This window comes from Leucoraja erinacea, chromosome 31 (genome assembly GCF_028641065.1).
Source record: "Leucoraja erinacea ecotype New England chromosome 31, Leri_hhj_1, whole genome shotgun sequence".
Lineage (NCBI taxonomy): Eukaryota > Metazoa > Chordata > Chondrichthyes > Rajiformes > Rajidae > Leucoraja > Leucoraja erinaceus.
In genome coordinates, this window is record NC_073407.1 from 27,515,952 (window position 1) to 27,527,161 (window position 11,210).

At 48.6% G+C, this 11,210-nt stretch overlaps 1 protein-coding gene across 5 annotated transcripts in view; it reads left to right on the plus strand.

Moving 5' to 3' along the window:
• LOC129712165 (tetratricopeptide repeat protein 28-like) overlaps window positions 1-7,916 on the plus strand; it is a 94,298-nt gene extending 86,382 nt beyond the window's left edge. For 3 of the 5 annotated variants that reach the window (XM_055660407.1, XM_055660406.1, XM_055660408.1), the window contains 4 exons: window positions 2,053-2,153; window positions 4,594-5,278; window positions 6,334-6,525; window positions 7,500-7,916. In XM_055660407.1, the coding sequence (XP_055516382.1) occupies window positions 2,053-2,153; window positions 4,594-5,278; window positions 6,334-6,525; window positions 7,500-7,727 (1,206 nt within the window). In that variant the 3' untranslated portion in view covers window positions 7,728-7,916. Of the gene's footprint in view, window positions 1-2,052; window positions 2,213-4,593; window positions 5,279-6,333; window positions 6,526-7,499 lie in introns of those variants that run through there. The other 2 variants (XM_055660409.1, XM_055660410.1) reach the window with 2 other exon arrangements.
• Window positions 7,917-11,210: the final 3,294 nt, after the last annotated feature.

Genomic DNA, 11,210 nt, shown 5'->3' on the forward strand with positions numbered 1-11,210 from the left:
TCATCCGAAAATGGAAAGAGTATGGCACAACTGCAAACCTACCAAGACATGGCCGTCCACCTAAACTGACAGGCCGGGCAAGGAGAGCATTGATTAGAGAAGCAGCCAAGAGGCCCATGGTAACTCTGGAGGAGCTGCAGAGATCCACAGCCCAGGTGGGAGAATCTGTCCACAGGACAACTATTAGTCGTGCACCCCACAAATCGGGCCTTTATGGAGAGTGGCAAGAAGAAAGCCATTGTTGAAAAAAAGCCATAAGAAGTCCAGTTTGCAGTTTGCCACAGGCCATGTGGGGGACCCAGCAAACATGTGGAGGAAGGTGCTCTGGTCAGATGAGACCAAAATTGAAGTTTTTGGCCTAAATGCAAAACGCTATGTGTGGTGGAAAACTAACACTGCACATCCCCCTGAACACACCATCCCCACTGTGAAACATGGTGGTGGCCCCATCACCTGTGGGGATGCTTTTCTTCAGCAGGGAAAAGGGAAGCCATTAACTCTTTGCCTCGGTCCAGCTCCACTAACATGAAGGCTGGCTGGAAGAAAAACCAGCTCTCTGTTTCCCCAAAAGACTGGTACTGGGGATGCTGCTAGTTCCTTCAGCAGCTATCACGACCCTAAACATGCAGTTATTCCACAATGGAATGGTTTAGGTCAATACTGCACATTCATTGCCGTTTGCAGCGCTCCTGGCCACGGGGTCATTGCTGCTCTGCTAGACGGGCAGCACGGTGGTGCAGCAGTAGAGTTGCTGCCTCACAGCGCTAGAGACCCAGGTTCAATCCTGACTATGGGTGCTGTCTGTACGGAGTTTGTTTGCTCTCCCCGTGACCTGCGTGGGTTTTCTCCAGGTGCTCTGGTTTCCTCCCACACTCCAAAGTTGTTCAGGTTTGCAGGTTAATTGGATTTGGTAAAATTGTAAATTGACCCGAGTGTGTGTAGGATAGTGTTAGTGTGCAGGGATCACTGGTCGGTGTGGTCTCATTGGCCTGGTGTTAGTGTGCAGGGATCACTGGTCGGTGCGGTCTCATTGGCCTGGTGCTAGTCTATCACATAAAATCCCAATAAAATACATTTATGTTTGTGGTTGTAACGTGACAAAATGTGGAAAAGTTCAAGGGGTATGAATACTTTTGCAAGCCACTGTACATGTCTTGTATATACTCTACTCAATTTTGGCAGTCGGTTCAAGTGTCTGTTCAGCACATGTGTTCCCAAACTACCAGCTTTTATTCTAAGCGGGTCTTTGAAATGTTTCATATTAAACTGCAGTGGTGATCATCTCCCAAAATTCCCTGGATTTTGGCAGATTGGAAGACAGTAAGTGTAGCACAAATCTTTATAAAAGGAGGAAGAGAATAAAATAGCAAACTATATACCAGTTAGCCTGAAAGGCCACTGAGTGCTGGAGTAAGTCAGCGGGTCGGGCAGTGAAGAAAACTAATGGCATGTTGGCCTTCATAACCAGAAGATTTGAGGTTAGAAGCAAAGAGGTCCTTCCGCAGTTGTACAGGGCCCTAGTGAGACCTCACCTGGAGCATTGATGCAGTTTTGGTCTCCTAATTTGAGGAAGGACATTCTTGCTATTGAGGGAGTGCAGCGTAGGTTTACAAGGTTAATTCCTGGGATGTCGAGACTGTCATACGATGAAAAAATAAAACAACTGGGCTTGTATTCACTGGAATTTAGAAGGAGGAGAGGGGATCATATAAAAACATATAACATTATTAAGGGATATTATCGGACAAGAGAGAGGCAGGAAACATGTTCCCGATGTCGGAGGAATCCAGAACCAGGGGCCACAGTTTAAGAATAAGGGGAAGTCCGTTTAGAACTGAGATGAGGAAAAACTTTTTCACCCAGAGAGTTGTGAATCTGTGTAATTCTCTGCCTCAGAAGGCAGTGGAGGCCAATTCTCTGGATGCTTTCAAGAGAGAGTTAGATAGAGCTGACAGCCCTTCTAGAAGAATGACAATGTCACCTGGTAGGTTAGTGGCGTTGCTTTCCATTCTTTAATCCTGAACCTCTCTTCTCTCTTTCATCCCGCTACAGTTGAAGAAGTCCCAGTCACCTCCCGCCATGTGCCCTCGGCTGACGGAGAAAAAGCAGTGGCTTCACTTTGGAACCAGCCCCACCTCAGAGATTTCCTGCAGGTCATTGGATATGAACAGGCTGGATTGTTCTTGCTACACAACCCTCGTGCTCAGAACAAGTGCGTGCACCCACATGGCAACCGGAGCCAACACTGGTAGCAGTGATGCACAGTGACACACACACACAGTGACACACACACAGTGACACACACACAGTGACACACACACAATGATGCACAGTGACACACTCACACAGTGACACACTCACACAGTGACACACACACACAGTGACACACACACACAGTGACACACACACAGTGACACACTCACACAGTGACACACACACAGTGACACACACACACAGTGACACACACACAGTGACGCACACACACACACACACACACAGTGACACACACAGTGACACACACACAGTGACACACACACACACACATTGACACACACAGTGACACACACAGTGACACACACAGTGACACACACACAGTGACACACACACAGTGACACACACACAGTGACACACAGTGACACACACAGTGACACACACAGTGACACACACACACACACAGTGACACACACACAGTGACACACACACACAGACACACACACACACACACACACACACACACACACACAGTGACACACACACAGTGACACACACACAGTGACACACACACAGTGACACACACACAGTGACACACACACAGTGACACACACACACACACACACACAGTGACACACACAGTGACACACACAGTGACACACACACACAGTGACACACACACAGTGACACACACACAGTGACACACAGTCACACACACACAGTGACACACACAGTGACACACACACAGCGACACACACACAGAGACACACTCACAGTGACACACACACACAGTGACACACTCACACACAGTGACACACACACACACAGTGACACACACAGTGACACACACACACAGTGACACACACACACACACACACAGTAACACACACACACACAGTGACACACACACACACAGTGACACACACACACACAGTGACACACACACACAGTGACACATAGTGACGCTCCACACACTGCGGGCGACAGGCACCTGAGCACGTCGTGATCTTGATCAGTACGGGTGTCAGAATTATGGGGAGAAGGCAGGAGAATGGGGTTAGGAGGAGAGATAGATCAGCCATGATTGAATGGTAGAGAGGACTAGATGGGCCGAATGGCCTAATTCTACACCTATTCCTTATGACCTTTGTTACTAATGAGCGTTTGACGGCACTGGGCCTCTACTTGCTGGAGTTTAGAAGGATGAGAGGGAATCTCATTGAAACTTACTGAATAGTGAAAGGCCTGGATAGAGTGGATGTGGAGATGATGTTTCAACTGGTGGGAAAGTCTAGGACCAGAGGTCACAGCCTCAGAATAAAATCCATGTTCTCCACAGATGCTGCCTGACCCGCTGAGTTACTCCAGCACTCTGTGAAACGTCACCTATCCATGTTCTCCACAGATGTTGCCTGACCCGCTGAGTTACTCCAGCACTCTGTGAAACGTCACCTATCCATGGTCTCCACAGATGCTGCCTGACCCGCTGAGTTACTCCAGCACTGACTTTTTGTCTACCTCAGAGACTGGGGAAGGAAGAATCATTGACTATATGTAGAGATAAGATGCTGTAACAGGGACATTTTTTCCATCAAGCAGAAAATTAGCGTTTAGGCAAGTTCTATTGAATGAAAGATAAGTGTCAAATGGGAATATATATCCCTGTCCCATCAAGAGTGTCGAGTGTCACGGCTGCATTGCTCAACAGAACAGAAGAACAAATGGGTGTATGGTCTCGGAGGGAATGAAGGCAGGTTTAGAAGTTTTCCAGATACCTGGTTAATGTTGTCTGAAGCACAGTCGCCATTCACTAGGTTTGTCTTTCTAGACAGATGAAGGTCCATCAGAGTAGATGGAGAGGTATTTATTCTGCCAGGGCAGTCCATGGTGGGAACAGCACTGTATCCACACAAAAGAAGCCTAGTGTCTTGTGTCATATAAACATTGTGCAATTAGCAATGATCATTCTGAGCTTATGATGGAAGGAGGGTGACTGGTGAAGCAGGACATTGGTCTCCAGCAGCTCCCTCTGTGAAATGAATGACTACAACATCGGAGTGTTCTCCCTTAGTTCCCATCGACTTGAGTTCTATCGGGTTACCATGTTACTACACTGCCACAGATGCTGCATGGATTCAAGAGCAATCACTCACCTCACCTCTAGAGGTCAGAGAGCTGTGGTCTAGAACTGAGAGTTCCCAGCCCAGCCCAAACTGGCCAGTGATAAGCATCTTATTGCTAATTCCTTGCTCCTTTACACCTCTAATCTCTTTACTGATGATTGGGAATAGACAGGCCTGATTAGGCTGTATAAGGGTTCACCATTTGTAGATACAGTGGCTCAAGAATGTTATCAATTCAGGTCCTTCTTCTCTTCCACAGGTCACTACAAGTGGGGAGCCTCAACCTATTCCTAGCCCTACACCCTCGGTTTCCACAAAGGCAACGTCAGCTGGACCCTGGGCATTGCTCTTCAACTGAGGTGCGAGAGCAACAGTCCACACAGGAGCCTCAGGAAACCATAGCACGGAGAGAGGGTCAGTCCACACAAAGTCCCCAGCAAGCGGCAGAACAAGGAGAGGAGTTGAGCCCACAGGATGGTCAGGAAACTCTGCCATTGACCAGTGGACAAATGGAGCAGAGTCGCGTGGAAGGTTTGCCATCCACAGACGAGCTGTCCGTTCCCAGATCCCAGGAGAGTTTAACACCAGAGGAGAAGCAATCCAGTCAGGAGCCTCAGGAGCCATTGACGTGCAGGGTTTCAGGCAACAAAGGCGGACCAGGTTCCCAGGACACGCATGTGGACAAGAGCAGGAAAATCAGACAAGGTCCACAGGGAATCTCAGGAAACAACACGAGAGGCAAGAAAACTAAACAGTGTCCTGGGGGAATGGCTGCAAGAAAAAACGTGAAAAACAGACACCGTGCTTCAGAAACATCACTGGCAAGTGATACACTGTCCAAACAAGATGCTCATGGATTGGCCACAGACATTGAGAGGACGGTGGCAGCAACCTCCAAAGTCTGTCTAAATACCCTGAAGCCGTTGCTGGTACTAAGACATCAGGTAAAGGCCAACACACTGGACAAATGGACACTAACATGACATCCCTCCAGTAACCCCACACACAGTCCACAGACAGGCATCATAATGATGGTTACTGCCCACAAATGGTCTTTAGTCAGAGGGGTGAATCTGTGGAATTTATTGCCACAGACGGCTGTGGAGGCCAAGTCAATGGATACTTTTAAGGTGGAGATAGATAGATTCTTAATTAGAACAGGGGTCAGGGGTTATGGGGAGAAGGCAGGAGAATGGGGTTGAGAGGAAGAGATACATCAGCCATGATTGAATGGTGGAGTAGACTTGATGGGCTGAATGGCCTCATTCTGCTTCTAGAACCCTCCATAATGTTGGGGACAAAGACCCATCATTTATTTATTTGCCTCTGTACTCCACACTTTGAGATTTGTAATAGAAAAAAATAAATGTGGTTCAAGTGCAGATTGTCAGATTTTAATAAAGGCCATTTTTATACATTTTGGTTTCACCATGTAGTAATTCCAGCAGTGTTTATACATAGTCCCCCCATTTCAGGGCACCATAATGTTTGGGACACATGGCTGTAATTTCTACATGGTGAAACTAAAAAGTATAAAAATACCCTTTAATAAAATTTGACAATCTGCACTTTAACCACATGTGATTTTTTTCTATTACAAATCTCAAATGATGGAGCACAGAGGCAAATAAATAAATGATGGGTTTTTGTCCCAAACATTATGGAGGGCAATGTATGAACAGGTGAACCAACATAAGGAGATAATGAAAGAGAAATACTGTACACAATACAGAGGCATTGTACAGAGTTCTTAGTCTCAAGAACGTCAAGAAAAGGAGAAGATTTTATTCTGAAACTATGGCCTCTGGTCCTACACTCTCGCACTAGTGGAGTAGACTTGATGGGCCGAATGGCCTAATTCTGCTGCTATAACTTATGAACTGTAATAAGACTGACATGTAGGAGGCGCACTCAGTAGCTCAGCACGGCCTGGGTTCAGCCCTCCTCACACTGGTGACGTTGTGAATCACCCACCTCTCCCTCTCCCTCTCTCCCACAGGTGATGATGCAGGCTCCATGGCTCTCTGTCAGAGCCACCTCAAATGAGGTGCAGGTGAAGCGTGGCCTGGTGAACAGGTTGGCCTCTCTACATTCTCAGCAACAAGCCCACATACGGGACATGGAGCTCTGGCACAAGAAAACTCTGAAGAACCTGGAGCAAAAACCAGAGAGAAGTGAACCGGCAACACAGGTACCAACTGAATGACCATTCCAGGTGTCACATGTCCACAATCACTCAATGACACCGATGATAAATGAAGCCACCTCAGTTATTAGGATTATGGGGAGAAGGAAGGAGAATGGGGTTGAGCGGGGAAGATAGATCTGCCACGATTGAAAGATGGAGTAGACTTGATGGGCTGAATGGCCTGATTCTGCTCCTAGAACCTTGGAACTGTCTCCTGGGGGTCAATGTAAATGGGATGTGAGAATAAAGGAGGTGCTTGGTGCTGCTGGTGGGCTGGGCTCACCTGGAGAGAGGAAACCTCTTCAGCACAAATCAGCAGGTATTGTTGATGTTCATTTCTTCCATCATTGTGTTGGGGCACGTGATAGGGACTCAGACATCCCTCACTGTTGCCGAGGACTTGTTACCTCTGTTGTTGTTTTTGGAGATGGCTGAGGAGCTGAGTGTGGGGCATATGGACCGTACGTGCTCTCCTTGCACCTGGTACCTGGGCCCAGTGGATGGACCTGTGCTTGTCCGTGCCCACCTGGCCACTACCCTGTGTTGTGTCGTCATGAGACAGCGTACGCTGCGGACTTTGAGTACATCCCTGTACCTTCATGGGTGGGAATGGACCATGTACTTTCATGAGTGTGTACGGTCTCTGCTAATGCGTGTGTACAGTCCCTGTACCTTGATACCTGTGTAGGTCCCTGTACCTTGATACCTGTGTATGGTCCCTGCACCTTGATACCTGTGTATGGTCCCTGCACCTTGATACCTGTGTATGGTCCCTGCACCTTGATACGTGTGTATGGTCCCTGCACCTTGATACCTGTGTATGGTCCCTGTACCTTGATACCTGTGTATGGTCCCTGCACCTTGATACCTGTGTATGGTCCCTGCACCTTGATGCGTTTCCTTCCAACAAGCTGAGGGGATGGGTATGCTTCACTCAGCTCTCTGCTCCTGGCTGACCCGTGCATTTGCTCACTCAGGCCTGCTGTACGAAGGTGAAGGTGAGAGGGCCCCGGACCCCCAGCTCCAACCGCACACCCCTAGACCCACCCAAGCCAGTCCCACACAACGTTGCTGAAAACCTGGCCCTGCGTCGCACCGCTCACAAGATCATCACGGAGCAGGATGAGACCATTCGGCAGAGGCACAGAGCTGAGGTCAACGACCTGTTCCTGCCCTTTATTGACCCAGTGCCTGACACAGCATGACTGAGTGCTGGCATCCATCACTACTGCTTCATGCTTGCTCTTCCTCAATGTTATCTTGAAGCAAGGAAGCTATCCAAATATACACACCTTCATCTATTGAAATGAGAATCTAGCATGATGTGACTATTTGAATAAATTCATGCCCATTCCCCAAACGAGAGCAGCAGATAGATGCCTCTGTGATGAGTAGAGGGGTGGGGAAAGTAGGCCTGAGGGGTGGTGGAGGGGCAGGCAGGAGGGAGAAGTAAGGGGGGCAATGAGGAGGTGAGAGGAGGGGGGAGGATAGTGCAGGGGGAGAGAGAGACTGTCTCTTACCTGTCTTCCTAATGGCTCTCGGGAACTCTACCCACCATCAGCCAGAGGGAATGACATAGTTGGAATGATGTGCAGGAAGGAACAGCAGATGCTGGTTTACATTGAAGATAGACACAAAATGCTGCAGTAACTCAGCGGGACAGGCAGCATCTCTGGAGAGAAGGAATGGGTGAAGAAGGGTCTCAACCCAAAACATCACCTATCCCTTTTCTCCAGCTGAGCTGAGTTCCTGCAGCATTTGGTGTCTATCAGCTGGAATGACATCAGGCAGGGGGGAATGTTTTTGGACACCACCCTCCCCTTCCTTGATCTCACCATCTCCAGGAGACAGACTGTCGACACGTCGATTACAATCCACAACTATCTCCACTACATTTCTTCCCACCCTGCTTCCTGCAAAGACTCTATCCCCTACTCCCAATTCCTCCGTCTACGCCGTATCTGCGCCCTTGTTGAGGTGTTCCGGACCAGGACATCTGAGAGCACCTGGATAACAGTCAGGCGGTCACAGGGAGAACATGCAAACTCCACACAGACAGCACCCGTGATCAGAATCAAACCCGAGTCTCTGGCGCTGTGAGGCAGCAGTTCTACCCGCTGAGTGCCGCCCACAAAACACCAGGAAGAGCCCAAGCCTGCAGTCAAACTCACTGTACTCCGTACAGTCACACTCATCCTTAATATTACTGCTCCTCCTGGGTGGGAGATTGCAACCTTCACTTGGGCCGCCCTGTATCGCCGAATGCAATCAACCCGGCGTGCATAATTAAATAAGATCAAATAGAACAAGTTGTCCCACAACTTTAGGCTGTGCATGCTGTACGCAAGAAGACACGCTCCTCCCACCTCCTCCCTACTCTGTTCTAGTCCCACATGCCTGTGTCTAGGGGGCACAGCCTCAGAATAAAAGGACATCCCTTTAGAAAGGAGATGAAAGAGATGTTTCTTGAGTCAGACGACAGTGAAACTGTGGAATTCATTGCCACAGACGGCGGTGGAGACTAAATCTTTGGATATTTTGAAAGCCGAGATTGATACGTTCTTGGTTAGCAAGGGTTAAGGTTACAGGGAGAAGGCAAGAGAATGGGGTTGAGAAGGAAAGATACTGTAGATCAGCCACTATCGAATGGTGGAGTAAACTTGATGGGCCGAATGGCCTAATTCTGTTCCTGCATTTAGTTTAAAGATACAGCGTGGAAACTCTGGTACAGCTCTTCCGACCCAAAACGTCACCCATCCTGTTTCTCCAGGGATGCTGCCTGGCCCCTCTGAGTTACTCCAGCACTTGATGTCTTTGTTTGGTATAAACTAACATCTCAGTCATAGTCAAAGAGTCTTACAGCGTGGAAACAGGTCCTTCGGCCCAACCTGCCCACACCAACAACACTAGTCCCACCTGCCTGCGTTTGCCCCATATCCCTCTAAACCTGTCCTATTCATGCAGCTGTCTGGATGTTTCTTGAAGCAGCATCTGCAGTTGCTTGCTGGAGAGTGCTGGGGCTCTCTCTGGTGTCACTGCACTGGGCTGGGGTGTACAGCAGGGGGCAGTGTGGGACCAGAGAGAAAGACATTGCACCCAGGCACTGGGCCCAGCCCCGCTCACACTCTGGTGACATCCTCGTCAATCTACCCTGCACCTTTCCAGCTTGACAACCTCTGTCCTATAACATAGTGCCTAAAACTGAACATAATACTATAAATGTGGCCTCACCAACGCCTTATGCAACATGACAGCCCCCATCCTCAATACTGACCGATGAAGGCCAAAGTGCTGAAAACTTTTTACCACCTTATCTACCTGCGACTCCACCTTCAAGGAACTATGTACGGGCACTCCTAGATCCCTCTGCTCTCCGTTCAAGTTACAAACAGCAAGGGTCCCAGCATATCACCCAGGACACCACACCCTCTGTGTTGTGTTGTGTTGTGTTGCCAAGTTACTTGTGGATCCACTTTGCCCACTTGTCCTGAACCCCATGAGCCCTAACCCTGTGGACCAGTTTCCACAAGCAGGATCTGGTCAGATGTCTTGCTTCATTCAGTCCATGTAAAACACAGCTATTGTATCAGTATTGTGTTACCTCCAGAACCATTCAATCATTTGGTCAGATTACATCTGCCTTTGACAAGCAGGCAAATCCCAGATTAGTCTGATTATTCCCTGACTGATCTTGAGTTTTCCCAATCATTTCCACACCTCTGAGACACCTCCCCCCTCCCCCTCCACCATCACAATCTTCCTTTGAGCATTTAGTACCATTCCCATCCGCAGTTCAGTTGTTCACTCCACCGTCTCCAGAGACAACTTCACTTCTCTCGTTACTTTCCCGTGCAACCAGAGGGAGTCTTCAGGAAAGTCGGGCATTTTGAACATGCTTACTCCAGAGCTATGTGGGTGTAGACTCAAAACTGGTCTTAAAAGGGTCATTTTACTGATTATAGATATGCATTGTACATTCCACAGGAGATGCCACACTTGTCTTCTCACCTCCTCGCTTCCCACCATCCATGGACCACAACATCCTTCCAGGTGAAGCAGTGACTTGCTTGCACTTCCAGTGATGTTGGGAGCGTGGTGGTGAGCAGCCACCCCTCCCACACGCACGGTCTCTCCATCCCATCACATCCTGGGGCAATAGGCCGGCCTGAGGGCACATTGGCACGTGACATACTTCTCCCCCCAGCCAACTTGTTGCCATCACAACACCAGTCTCACCCCAGGCTGCTTGCAACCAAACTCCCCCTCCTCACCATTGGGCACTGAGGCCCTGGAGAATGGGTGATGGACGGATATAATGGAGGTGTCGGTTGGACAATCAATAACTCTTGGAATGGGCGTTAGATCACCACGAGTTACTCAGGGATAGAGCACTGTGGTGCTGTGTTACTGTATCCGTACACTGTATCTACACTGTATACACTATATCTGTACACTGTATACACTATCTGTACACTGTATACATTGTATCTGTATACTGCACACTGTACACACTATCTGCACACTGCATCTGTATAGGCATACACTGTATCTGTACACTGTATGCACTGTATCTGCACACTATCTGTACTGTATCTGCACACTGTACACACTATCTGTACACACTGTATCTGTACACTGTATACACTGTATCTGTACACTGCATCTGTACACTGTATCTGTGCACCAAG